The 14,615-nt window shown below is 36.7% G+C and overlaps 1 protein-coding gene across 1 annotated transcript in view; it reads left to right on the top strand.

Moving 5' to 3' along the window:
• Positions 1 to 4,590: 4,590 nt before the first annotated feature.
• Positions 4,591 to 14,615, top strand: part of IL1RAPL1 (interleukin 1 receptor accessory protein-like 1) — a gene marked incomplete at its 5' end in the record, with an annotated part of 28,933 nt that continues 18,908 nt past the window's right edge. The window contains 2 exons of the mRNA XM_009870733.1: positions 4,591 to 4,723; positions 6,631 to 6,776. Of these exons, the coding sequence (XP_009869035.1) occupies positions 4,591 to 4,723; positions 6,631 to 6,776 (279 nt within the window). The remainder of the gene's footprint in view (positions 4,724 to 6,630; positions 6,777 to 14,615) is intronic.

Raw genomic sequence — 14,615 nt, forward strand, 5'->3', positions numbered from 1 at the left:
GTATAGTAAAAGAAACTCCCAAATTTCAGTACAATTAACATTTCCACTCTTATGGACCTCAACATCTCTAGATGCTGAACACAGCCCTCAAGCACTTCAGTTCCATAACATGAGAACTCTTCTAAAAGGAGGTTGCAGATGTCTGACACTTATCATTACTTCCAACAAAAATGATTGTCCTTCGCTGAAGAATCTGTCAAATCAAAGATGGGTGCCATCACGATATCTGCTAACGAATGGTGCAAGTGTAATTTAGACTGCCCATATAAGATGCATTTCACTAACCACAAAACATTCATATTTGCCAATTACAACTAGTAGGTTCTTAGCAGGCTGATGATTTTAATTAGAGTTTATATCTTTTCTTTTTTTTTTTTTTTTTTTGTTTCAAAGTTAGACAGTGCCCTCTCCTGGACATAGGCTCCCATAGCAGTAGTTTGTAAAGTGCTCCAACTGTTGCCAGTTAGGGAAAATGGACACGAAAATAGTGTGTTGCTTGGTGAAAGGGAACCGTTGGTTTCAAGGAAGTACGCTGTTGTGGTCCCTCCTTGTATTCTGTTCTACTTGAAAATATACTGTATAACAAAAACTGTTCTCAGTTTAGGTGGCAGAGCACTTTTAATTAATTTCACTTGAACCCAGCTCACTGGAGTTCACAGTGCAACTTTATCATAGTGAGGAGCACGAACATGTAGTGATACATATGCCAGTTTTTACAAAAATCGACTCAATACAGTAAGAGCATATCCATCTCCAGAAATGAGTGCAATGGGTAAATATGCGGTTGAAGCTTACTGTTTAGGTGTTCTCTGACATATCTTTATTGCTTTTTTTTCACAGTAATAAAATTATTTCTTCTCTGAAGGGTGTTTTGTTGTTTTGGTTTTGGTATGGGTGGTTTTTGGTGAGAAATGTTAATACAAACCCCGACACTATGTTTCACATAATTCTAATATCATGCCTTTGGACTTTTCCAGGGTCCATTAAAAAAAAGCAGTTTACCCAGGACATAACTTAGGTCAGAACATTCTGAAGATTTACAGCATTTCACAGCAAATGCAACAGGGAGAGAGAGGGACAGGTTTCCATAGTAGTTAATTTGAAACATGTGTTTATATTCCTTCAAAGACAGACTCTAAAACTGTAGTAATCCAGCATTTACAGGAAAATTTAAATCGATAGCATAGAAAGCATTATGTATCCATTCATCAAACTTTTACAGTTTTCTAATCACTTCTATAGTTTTTTTTCTCAGGGCAGGAAACACACAGAGAGGAATAGTTCTGTATGGTTAACTGTAAGTGATTTCTACTAGTGGGCTGACAGGCTGTTTTATACATTAGCTTAAATATAAAGCAAAGCAGCTCTTGTGTTTATTTACTTAATTTCTGCATGCTTTCTAAAAATCTGAAGACTTCTTAAAAACAGACTGCCTATACAAGGCAGCCTTTCTGGGTGCCAGACTCGGCGTCCTCTGGCCACTCAGTTCAAAGGTACACTTCTAGGGAAAATAGCAGCACATCCTAGATCACATGCTCACTCACACTAGGGCAGCTCTAGAGAAGAGATCAAGATATGCTCCTGAAATACTCTGTCCACTCATAACATTGCCCTTCAGTCAGCCTTTGCCCATTATTTACATGTGCCTGCAGCTGTGAGCATCTCTGCTCCGCCAAGTGAGCTCCACCACCCTTTGCAAAGAGCTATGAACCCTGGAGTCCTCTGTTAATGGTCACAGCTGGTCGTTAGCTGGTCACTGAATCTTTCTTGATGACCTGATAATGAACTTCCCACTGGCTTATTGTAAAGATTTCTCAAGGTAGACAGTATAGGTAATTTATAGCTGAACACCCAGCACACTAATAGCTTGTGCTCAGCAACTGTAATCAACACCGTAGTACTAAGAGGTATTATATCCTTCCTAATCTATTTCTTAGGTGTAAATATTTCATGATGAGTGGAAACTTTGGATTCTGTGTTTAAAAAATATGCTTACATATTTTATTTAGAGGGGAAATTTCTTTATGAATTTCATGAAGAAAAAAGCCTTAATCTTACAAATTTTTTCCTTCTGACATTTTTTTGCTCCTAACAAAAGATTTTTAAAAAATAAAACCATATGCATTAATATTCACCTGTAAAAGGCTCAGAGGCCTGCACAGTGCAAAAATCAGCTCTCAGTGGGTGCCTGTTAGCTGCAGGAGCCTGGAGAACTTTGATGGTTCAGCACCTGTGGTGCCTAATCTCTATGAATCATGAATAAGTTGGCCAGAAGCTACAGTCCTTCCAGCTGTGCTCTCACCAGCTCTTAAAAGCTAAAAAGTTTCAACCAGGCCTTGACTTGGTGGGAAAGCTCCAGAAAAAGCCCAAGAAGTGGCAGTGATGGATTAGGTAGCACTCTTCCCTCTAAGACTGCTAGAAAATGCCATAGGGGTTATCAAATTATCACAGGAGCCTGCCTTTGCTTTAGATGTGCAGGTACTTTCTCATGCTTCATGAGCAATCAGTCTGCCAGTGCCACGGTTACTAGGCATTTTACAGCCCTGGACACATGCTAGACTGGGTAACCATGGCCAAGATATTCATAATACTTCCAGGTTTTGTACTTTCATCTTCACATGTTCGTGTATCGTAATTATGATGCAAAATTAAATAAATAAATATATTAAAAGTTTATCGCGTTCCATTACAGGTTTTCACACACTTGACCCACATTAAGTGGTGTCCCAATTCTGATCTCATTCCCTGCAAATGGCTTCAAGATTGCAAAAATCTTTCTCTCCAGTGCTTCCAAATGGCGCTTCTTGAGCTGTGTAGAGGTTGAGGAGGTGCGTTTCCAGGAAAGGTGTTCTGACCACTGCTCCCTATGTTGTGGATATAGGAGCTGTGGCTGTCTTTAGAAATTTCTCTCTCATTGAAGACCTTCAGTTAACTTTGCTTTAAATGAGATGAGATTATCAAAATGTCTCATTAGTGAGAGATTCAGTTTCATACTTGTTGATTATGAATGAGACCCTCCTCTCCACCGGGTTCTGAGTACTGGGATACTCCTGTCTCCCTAGCAGGCATTGCTGGCAAAGGTTGTGGCACCAACGAAAAGCATAGGAAATGACTAAAAGCAACTCAGTTCCTAAACAGCTTGTGAAAGCAACATAGATGGTACTTGCCTTGGTGTTCCACATTTTGATTACAAATATTTGATTCTGGACCTTTTATGGCGTGGATGTGAGTTCTAACCAGATAGAGGAGTCAGATGCTTTTTCAGAAAACCACAAATCATTTCAGATAAATGAGACATTTATTTAATAATTACTCATCTTCTTGTTATACAGCATCCTACATTTGTTTCCACACTGAAGAGTAAACAAAATGTTCAAATATTAATGTCATAGTTTGAAACGGACCAGTGTATTTTTAAGGAAATTCATTGAACCCAGATGGACTTCTCATGGCATCTCGATGCAGAATGAAGTAGTATTAACAGTGCATCTATTTGGGTTTTATTTTCCCAGGAGCTGTGGTCAGTTAGCTTTAAAATCCTAAGATCAAAAATTGAAACTATAAATAAAATATGAGTTTGGTCTCAGCAGTAGTATAAACTCCACGAAAATACTCTCCTCAGGGGTGAAAAAACACATTCCTTGAATCACAGCAGTTCCTTAAATCACTGTGTAATTATCCACTAAAGAAATGCACACAGAAGTTCAAAAGAGTTGGTATATGTTGAGACAAGCATCTTTACATCAGTGAATGGGAGATCTTCAGCTATGTGGCTGTCTTCTACTTTTAGCCCATCTTACCAACACATAAAACGCATGCAAAGTACCTTTTTGATCCCTGTACATGCTCTAGCTGACACCCCAAAGCGCTACTAACACAATGTGAGACTACACAGTAAAAATGAACTAAAGTGAAGGCATACTACATTTTAGTTTTCATTATAATGATTAAATAAATAATGAGGCACGTATAGAAATTCTGCTCCTTGCTACATATATCTAGTGGTTATTGTCACTCATACGGTGAGACATGTCCCATAATGCACAGAATGAGTTTGCATGTGGGTTTTTTGTTTCAAGTTTCAGTGTTTAACACTTATCTGCTAAGATAATTTAGCAATGTGCACACATCTTTTTAATGGCTGTCCCTTGGAATAGTATCCTACAGGAATCTACCGGCTTCTTTGCAGAAAATATTGCAAAACTGAACTAAGAGAGATGTGACTGTACGTCTATTTTACATAACCTTTACCTGTTTTTAGAGAAAACATGGAAATCTTTAGTTAAGTTAGCTCTTTTTGAAAAAAGAAAGTCTTTCATTTCCTTTCCAGACAAAACTTAGTGTAAGAATATAAAATTGAATCCTGTTCTTATTTAATTTTATGTTTATTGTATTCCTTTTCAGAAAATATATTGAACACTAGTGACAAGACAAGTAGATACTTCTGGACATTTTCAGCTGCAGCTGGAAATTGAGGGTCTCTACAGATATAATTTTTTTAAAAAAAAATTGACAAAAGCAACTGATAAAAAAATGAAACACTTTTTACAAATTTTGAAATAACGTATATTTTTACATTCTTTGTAACAGGCGGTTCTGCTAATCTAACCTGCCGAGCTTTCTTTGGATATAGTGGAGATGTCAGTCCTTTAATCTACTGGATGAAAGGGGAGAAGTTTATTGAAGATTTGGATGATAGTCGAGTCTGGGAAAGTGACATCAGGTAAAAGAAAAAGCATTTTGTTTTTTCAGTCAACTTTTTTTTTATAGTTAATGTAACACTTGTTATCACAGACTAACTCAGGAACACTTTGAGTCTGATCCCTGTTTTTTGCAACATCCATTCTTTACCTTTTCAGCTCCACCAGTAGATAACAGAAAAATGCACACCTTGGCCAGGTGTGATGTTAGAGAACTGCAAAAGCGGGATACCTGCCTGACAAATACCATTGTGTTATCTGATGGGAATTTGCGGAGTGACTTTTTCAAACTATGGCAATCTACAATAATAACTATTAAGACAGTTATTAAGATGAAAGAAAGAAAAATAAGTGAATAAAGCTCAAAAGAAATCTTTTAAAAGAGGGAGATGATAAATAACCAGATAAATAAATGCTGAAGTTGGCCTCTCTTTTGGAAAGTTTTGGTTTCTTTTCTTCAAGGGAAAAGATTTGTTTCCTGGGATATTATTTGGCCTGTGAGAGCCAAGCATTCTGTTATGTGGGCTGCTTGTATCTGCTGAAATACACGTTTTAGAGAGGATATGGCAATTCATGTCATGTACTTTTACTGCTCCTAGAAGTGCTGCGTCATTTGAAAATTAAGAAAAAAGTGGGTTTGTATTGAGAATTACATGTTTGACATAGCATATCAGTTTCTACCCATTATGACCTATCTACTTGGATCTGAAGAGATTCCTTTTTAATTCTATATATCTGTATATCACTGTGCCTGTGTATCATGGATAAACCCAGAAATTAAGGCAAATATAAATGTGTGCTACAAACTAAGCTAAATAATTACAGATGTGCTATCTACAGTGATTGTCCACAACAGAACAAAATGAGTGTAAATAATTTACACTGTCCTCTTACATTGGAATTTACTATCTCATCAAAAGACGTAAAGTCACACTCATTTTTTTATTAACCTTGGACTTCTTCAGTGTAACCGAAGTAACAGACAGTTACTTTACCAAAATCAAGAATGCCACATTCAATGTCATCTCCATGTCCCCCAATATAGGCAAATTGGAAGCATATTTCACCCCAGTGTACTTCAAGACCAATACACTAACCAGCACATGGCCACCAGATCAGCTGTATTTCCTGTCTAAAGCTTTTCCTAAGCCCTTGAACCCAAGACTTGACATCTAAAGACCAATTAAAAAGGTGACAAGAAACTTGTTACAAATTTCTTGTTCTGTGAAGGGAGGAGCAGGAAGGCTGTTTTCCACTTCTTTCATCAGATGTGACCTGAGGGAGCAGCCCAGAGCAGTTTGCTGGGTTTCAAAAACCACTGATGGGCACATGAAAAGGTAAAGAAAGCAATGTAAAGACAGGTATTGCCTTATGCAGGAGGTCTTTTTTTTATCATCTATGTGAACAAGCAATATCTAGTATGGCAGTTAATTCTACTGATTTATAATACACAGTCAAATTTTATAATACGTTAAAGAAGTATTTTTTCGAACACTGACATGAGCACACATTTTCTGAGTGATATGTCAAGAACCTCAGAAAGTGCACAAATATGGTTTTGGCCCAGAATCCAAGTGTGACCCTAAACCTCAAAACAACTGTTTTCACTCTTCTCTCTTCTACAATTTCAAGGCTTCACATACCACGATCAGGGTCTCCATCAGAGTGTGCAGTAATATATTATCAATGTGCACATCATCCTGCTTAAAGAAGACAAGTAAATGAAGCCCTCATTAACATTTACAAAGCCAAACCTCCTCATTAGAACTGAGGAAGAAAAGGGCATGTTATAATTTAATTAAGATTTCATCAAACCATAGCCAAATTTGAAGCCAATGTTGTGAATTGTAAGTAGCGTTATTATGTCATGATTATCTAATGCCCTGCTATGATACAAGCAGAACAGCAGTGATGGTTGCTTTATCCTCAGGGTTCTCAAGGAGCATCTTGGGGAACAGGAGGTTTCCATCTCATTGATTCTTGACTCTGTGGAAGAGGCAGACCTGGGGAATTACTCATGCTATGTTGAGAATGGAAATGGACGCCGACATGCCAGTATTCTTCTACATAAAAGGGGTAAATATGCAGCTTTCTTCCATGTAATGGTACATTATAGGGGTGGTCAGTTTGTAGAGCTTCCTTTTGATGCAGGCATGAATTTTGGCTTCCTGAGACATTAATAGTCAATGACTATTTTCCCCAGGCATTTATACAACTTTCAAAATAAAGCAGTAAGGTGGGGGTTTTTTTAACTATGACTGTCACTGGGAAAAACACAGTAACACCTTTTAATTATATTTATATAAAAGATGCATTTAATAATTCATGAACTTTAAAACTAATAAAGGCTCAAGAGAAAAAACAACAGGAAGCCACAAGTCATACAACTGTAGTGATTTTCTATGAGAAATAAATTCAAATATTAGAAAAGCCAACAAAAATGCATTCCACTCTTATTAGAGATGCCACCTAAACCCCACGCCAGGGGAGCTCTGGCATAGCATGACTGGGGACATTTTCCTTCTAACACATTCATTTAACATCAACGTTTCTCAAGTGAAGTATCATGACAGAAACTTCTAAGGCCCTTCCTATTTCTATTCACCATTCATATCCTGTGATTCCAGCCTGCCTAATCGCCACAGCCAGCTCCCATGTGGAGATAATTATGGAGAGGTGTAGAATCTCTTGCAAAGCGAGGTTCCCGGATCCACTTTGTTCACTTTACCTCCCAGAGGCTGCTCTGCGTGCCTGGGCTTGACACTCCCCACCCTCATGCAGCATCCTGCTGGTTTAAGAGATCAAAGAACAATCGGGAGATGTGTCTGCACTTCACTGTCATTACTGTGGTTTTTTTAGACTGTTTGTAAAGGTGAGCAAACCAGGTTCTTGCTGAACTACTTGTGGCATCTCAATTTATATCAAAGTAGTGATATCTTCCATAGCTTTAGTCTTGTAGCAGGCATTCTACCTAAGTTTAAAAGGAAGCCATAAATCAAGATAGTGTGACTCATTTATTTAAAGATATTTTTTCTGTAGATCCAGTTAATTGAATAGAACTAATTTCTAGCCATTTTTCTGAACGCTTTTTATTGTTTCATAAGAGATACAGATGCAAATAAACGGGTGTTCTGCCTGGTCTGGCATTTGAACATAGAGCAAGAGCTTAACCTAACAAACACTGAAATCCAATGGCTTGTTTTTAATAGATAAATTAGTGTATGGAACACTGAAAATAAATATTTTTTTAAGGCTTAAATTGCGTTAAAACCAATACTTAATTAACTGATGTCTATTAAGTCACATGCTGATAGTGAGTCCTTATTTTCCCCTTCATACAAGCAGTAGCTCTGAGACTGACAACACCTAAGTTCTGTGACCACCAGCTTTTTAATCTAACAGTGTGTACACATAAATTTTGCAAGGGTCTGCTTTCCTTGCTTCCTTTCTTGGAGAAATCAGTATGTCAGACACACCACAGTATGTGGCCTCATGATGGCACACTTAAGAGGAGGTTATCTCAATATTTAATTGCCCTTATGAATAGTAAAAAGATAAAAATATCAAAAACTCCCCCAAATACATTTTTTCCTCTTATAGTAAGGCTGGATCTGAAATTGTGATTTGGAAACAAAGTCTGTTGTGCCCTCAGAAAACAAAAGATACCTGAAGCAAGCCTTCTACATACTTTGCATGTTGACAACTGTTTCAGTGAAATGATAAATTAACCATGACAGATAAAAATTTGAGCTAGTCTCTCAGGTCTCCTAGGAAGAGGAGATTTGCACTGCTTGCTTAGTCTTCTCTGTATCACCATGACAACATTTCGTTTTAGGTTTCCTTGTTTAGATCCCCATTTAGTCTCTGCTAGGAATGAGTTAGCTGTTTATTAATTTCTGATTATTGGCTCACTTAGAACAATTGGGACCTAAAAATTAGGTAAATTTGCTTCCTGAACACTGAGGCATTTGCAGAGGTATTAGTTTTGGCTGCTTTTCTAGTTAGTGATCTTTTTTTCCAGCAGTATAAGCCAACAAAAATGCTGAATCGGAAATCCTCACTAGATACCTGAAAAAGAAATTATAATCCTTCCTAAACTTCATATGTGGTACATTATCACCAGGATCAGAAGGAACAGGAAAGCAGAAAGCTTGGTTACTGAACAAAGAGTATTCCTGGGAAAAGAGGCATTTAAGGCTGAACGCTGTAGTGGGGATTCTGGTACAAAATTTAAGCCTTTCAAAACACCTTTGCAACTGCTGCTTCACCCTGGTCAGGATATTCTCTAAAAACTCAAACTTCCAGGGAGAGCTTTTGGATATGCTTGCAATTACACAGGCCCTGAAAAGGCAAGAATTTCAGAATCTAAATCACCAGAAAAATATATGGATGCGTCTTCCAGACTCTCCCTGCTGGTCAGCTCAGCCGGGACACACCTCACAGAAAACACGAGCGGGGTCTGATGGCGGTCCCCACCACAAACCAGCACCTGGCTCATTTAGCAATTGAAAGGGGGCTTCTGCTCTTTCAAGGAAAGAAGACCAGAGCCTTCCCTTTCCTGAGACACCAGGACCACTTGCTCAGGAAAAGTAAATCCAGTTTGGGCACCCAGCACAGGAAGAAATCTGAGTTCCCTGCCATCTCCCTCTAGCCCAGATGCCAGCACCCTGTATTTTGGGCGGCTGATCCCCAAATTCCTCCCGAGTTTCTTTTGCTTTCCGATTGTCAGTGGAGAAAACCTATAATCTATGGTTTTGTGCAGCCAGCTAATCGTTCTTAGACTCCTAACTTTCCTCAGATGCTGCACGTAGGGAGAATTTAACTCAGAGCTAAAGGCAACAGGGCATTTTAAGCATGACAATGCCAATGCTGTTTCCTTTTCTGGTGCATTCCTACAAAAATTGTCCAAAAGTAATGAGAAAAAGAGAGGGATCAGAACCCAGGAGATTTAACTTTCATTCTCTTCCTCTAGCTGTTGGTCAAATCTCTATCACTTTTACAATAATCAGGTTATTTTCTCTTTTGTGTGAGAAAGAAAATCTACTTGTTATAATCCAAGGCCGATTTTGTTACTTACGGGTGATAGCTGTCATCTGTCATCTGTAGCAGTTACAGGTTAATCTTCAGCCAGGTAGAAGAACCTTCTAGAAATTAATTTTGAGAGTGGTACTGACAGCAGCTCAGCAGAAATTTATTAACAAAAGAACATGTATTGCAGATGATATAAGGGGTAGATCACACACTATAATTCTATTTTTTGTCACAGATTTTTAATTCAGGAGGACAACTACATAGTCTATCAATGTAATAGATTAAAATGTAATGCATAAGGAGAAAGAACCCTCTTCTACAATATTATGTATTGAAAAGTATGACTTTCATGCTGGATCAAAGCCTTCATAGTCTCATTTAATCATAGACTGTCGAAAATACAGACTAATATCTAATTATGTGATTATTTTTGTGGAAATTCTTGTCTGCATATCTGCAACTACAACTCTAAAGCAAAAATAAACTCCAATACTATCTTGATTTTTTTTTTTTATGTTAGTGGTAATATATTAAAAGCTTAGTAATATACCGGTATATTTCGTGGGACAAACCACAAGAAGTTGCGTACAAGAAGTAAGACCAGACAACATGCTTTTTTATTTTTTTCCCAAAATATCTCCTTCCCTTTCATTCCATTTTCTCAGTGCTTTCTAATTTCCTGTCCTAGGCCTCTTTTACGTCTTAGGTTTGTTTTCCTCTGTCGTATGTGTTCTCAATGTGCACATATGGCTCTTGTTGACTGTAAGTTGATGAGGGATGGTTAAAAAAACTTTTTTCTGTGGCAAAAAAAAATACTTTTACTGAAAAAAAATGTTTAGAGAAAGAGATTTATTCTGTTTTAAATTGCCCATGAGAATATGTGTTTGAAAAAGAAAAAAGTTAATATTTCCTACAGGAAATGAATCTTGAGGAAACTTAGGAATAGGTAGGCATACTTTAAACTCATCATTTATTAATGCATAAACATCAAACCAATATTTCCTGTGCAATTTAATAGGAAATTCTGAATAGCAAATAATTCTGAATTTTCTTTGTATGGTTAATGATAACAGAATTGCTGGCAAGTACCTTGAATTGCAGTGTCATTTATATAAAAGTGTAAACTTATTTTATTTCTTAAGGGCTTGAATAGGTTAAATTTTCAATCTTATGAGCATTTTCAGCCTCTATGATACATTTTCACACAGTGCTAGTGATAAGTGACAATTAAGACATAAAAGAGAAAAGAAAACAGTTTTTTTCTAACCTGTGAAGAAACTGCAGGTGTTATAGCTCCCTTTGCCATAAAGCTTCATTATGCTTCTGAAATTTTTGAATAGGAGCTCATCTTGTGGGATGAGAGCAATGAGTTAATTGGCCCTAATTACTTGAACATATGATCAAATCCCTGTCTTGGTGGAAGCAAAACTGTTGTAAAAGTTTGACCCACTCAATCAGTTAAGACCTTACACATTTATATCTTCCATTTTATAAGGCATTCAGGTTTTGTTCTGCACTGCACAGAGATTTTCAAGATCCTCAGCATGTTTTAGAGTTGAAATTGAAATTGAAATTGAAATTGAAATTGAAATTGAAATTGGGTTTCATGGGAAGTGAATTTTTCACACCCCTATGGCCATTGAAGAAACTTACAGGTTGTCACTGTGCTCTCCAAGAGATTCATGATGTATAGCAAAATGTCGAATATCACCTCCCTTCCTGTCCCAAACCTTACCAAAATTGCCTGGGTTTTTTGCACTCAATTGCATCCAGAATAAATAAATTTATTCTAGACAGAAACTCTGCATAAGACCATTTTCTGCATCAGTAAGGGTTTTTTTCATCCTTTAGAAAATTGGACTAAGATATCTTCAGTAAAAAGGTTAGTCAGATTACTTAGCATGTGCCCAAACTTTCCTCTGACAATCTTACTTTCCTCTGACAATGTGTCAAGCAATTTGGTTTGTTTAACAGATTAGTTTTTAAAACATCTTTTGTACTGCTTTTATCATAGTTCTTCTCTTTATGTAATGTCTAAGTGCAATTCTAACCTTGATTGGCAAGGATGAAAATATTTTAAAATAAAATGTCAGAAATTGTTCCCATAATCCATGCAGAGCTAAATTATTCATTAATGCTATCCTCAGATAAAATGTAAACAGTATGTTTTATGATCTTACATCCTTGGAACTTGGTACTTCATTTTTCCCCACATTTTAGCACCTCCCAGTGCTTCTTACATTCATTTCTTTCAGAAGATCTAAAAGAAGTAATTGTGTGGGCCGTCTGATTTCTGTAGTGGAATAAGGAAATAGAAGCTGTCCTAATCAGTGAGGTTTTAAATCATACACAATTCATTTATTCAGGGAAGCTAACCAGCAATTAGTGCAATTGTGCACCATACTACATTTTTCCTTCAACCTGAAGTATAAACTGCCTTTAAAATGCAGTGTTCTGTACTTAAATGTAGTAAACTTCAATAACATTGCAGCATCTGTAGTTTTTTTCAATGTTATCCTCTTTTTAGCTAACATACTGTTGGAGATAGTCAGTGTAATTATTCTCCTGCTGGGAACAGGTATCCCGCACTTCTCAGAAGAAATAAAAATGTCATCAGTAAGAATATACTTCTGTAATAATAATTTTCTACTCTATACTAATAACAGCAGAAATCCAACAGCATCAAGGCTCAGATATGCTGCCTGGCATACTAATGAAAAAGTTAACAAAGTCTTTCTTGTATTTGCAAACGTATATACATACATACATATGGTCTCAAATCTGACTAGTTCTTTTTTATAGATGAATCGAGAATATACATTATATATTGATCTAAAAAATAAAGTGAGATGACTAGGTCTCAGTAGGTCTAATGAATAAAGTTTAACTACTGTATTGAAAAGCATATTAAAAACAGTAACTAAATTTAACTACCTTAAGCCAGCTCTGCAGACATCTACAGGCAGACATGGACTATGCTGACAGAAAGCATATTCTTTGTGCTAAGAAATTATATCATAATCAAGCTAACAAACATCCTAAATCTGTTTCCACTGCTATCAGAAGTATTCTTGTCCTACAATAACCATCAGTAATTATTCACAACAGTACTCATAAAGTCATCTAGGTACCTTAAATAGAAACAGATTTTGTTTGACATGTTGAAACAAACAAACAAAAAACCCGAAAAAGTAGAATATAGATTTTGTGTGTGTGTATATATATATATCTATATATATGTATATATGCATATTGGAAATGTACACACGGTATAAAGCTGTGGTTTCATATGCTGTACTTTGGAAAGATGAATTGTTTTGCAGCCATGCCATAATGAATACTGTATTAAGCAGAAAAAAAAAATAATAAAAAAGGAGAGAAAAAAAGCACATATTTCTACATTTTTAAACTGTAAGTATGGGTTTCTTTCTTCCTAATCTCTGCCTACTGTTCCCAGCTCAAGTCTGAAATGAAACTCGAATGTGTATTCCTGTGTTAGCCAGCCTCCTTCTTCTTTTAGAAGAAACACACATGTTTATAACCAAATCTGCACGTGGTGACATATTTGTCTTGTGCTAGTTGTCAGTATCTCCCTTATTTGCCTTCTCTCAGGTGTTATCCTGAGAGCTTTGGTATTGTCTCCAACTGCTCCCCTATCAAAGTATATTCATTTAGTAATTCAAGCCTATGAAAGCATGCCTAGACAGCCTGAGAACTGTGTCTCAGCAAACCTTGCAGATTTGTGCGTTAAATTGTCCAAGACAAGCAGAGACTGAGAATTAGTTTAGGCTATGAAGTTCCAAAGATTTATGTATGCACTAACCTGAAGCTCTGCAAATAGTCCTGTTGACTTTGGAGGGATTACTTATAGTCCATGAAGTTAAGCAATCTGCATAAGTGATTGCAAAATTGAAACCTTAGATAGACTGTAATTGGATTTTGAAAAAGGCTCAGAAATTGAATACACAGCTATAAATCATATGTCCTCAAAGAGCTATAAATCACCAAAAAAAGGAATATTTGAAATACAATTATTTTCCTTAGTAGCTCAGCTGTATGTGGACTAATGAATAGAATAAGATTAATTTAAAATTATCGCAGATCATTTAATGTAAAGTCCCTGAAGCATGTCACATAAGTCAAATGATAGAAATCTTTGAAGGCACCCCTTTGTTTGCTTTCTTTTTACAACTCCAGCTATGATAAGTGAATTACTAGCATGACACAATGGAAGTGAGTTTATCAAATATTAAAGCCAGGTGAAGATCAGAGATATATCTTACAAATACACCTAATAATTAGTCTAGAATCAGTACAAAACTAGTGCTGTTATGACCAGCAATATCATGCCAGATATTTGGAGAGGACACATACTTTGTTTTAATTATCCATCTCTTTCACTGGGTTGCTTGGTCAAAGGTCCTGGTAAGGAAAAATAATGTAGCCATTGGTTGAAATGCTTATAACAAATCTTGTTTTAAATTGAAGCTATTTATTCAGAAACCAATCTACTTCTGCTGCAGTAATCAATGTGTTTTCCCTTGGAGTAGAATTGTTCCTACGCTACTGGAGGACTATTGTTAATTGCCTGTAACTAAATGATTGCTGTGCTCCTGGATGTAACTCCTTGGCACTCACTCATTCATTGTGTTTAACAGAATGCCTGTCCCCGGAAGGGTTACCCGAGTAATTTTCCTCTACTCTTTTCTACATTCAGCCTCAGCTCCTTAAGAAGGGCCAGGTCTCTAATCCGAGCAACGTAACACAGAGGCTAAATAGATTTTAAAAAGGTTTGCACTTTTCGTCTCTCCCCTCTGATGTGGAATTGTGCTGAAATTGAATCTTTTTAGTGTGTAGCCACTACAGGCAACTTGAATTTCAGCA

The sequence above is a fragment of the Apaloderma vittatum genome, unplaced genomic scaffold, assembly GCF_000703405.1.
Source record: "Apaloderma vittatum isolate BGI_N311 unplaced genomic scaffold, ASM70340v1 scaffold66, whole genome shotgun sequence".
Lineage (NCBI taxonomy): Eukaryota > Metazoa > Chordata > Aves > Trogoniformes > Trogonidae > Apaloderma > Apaloderma vittatum.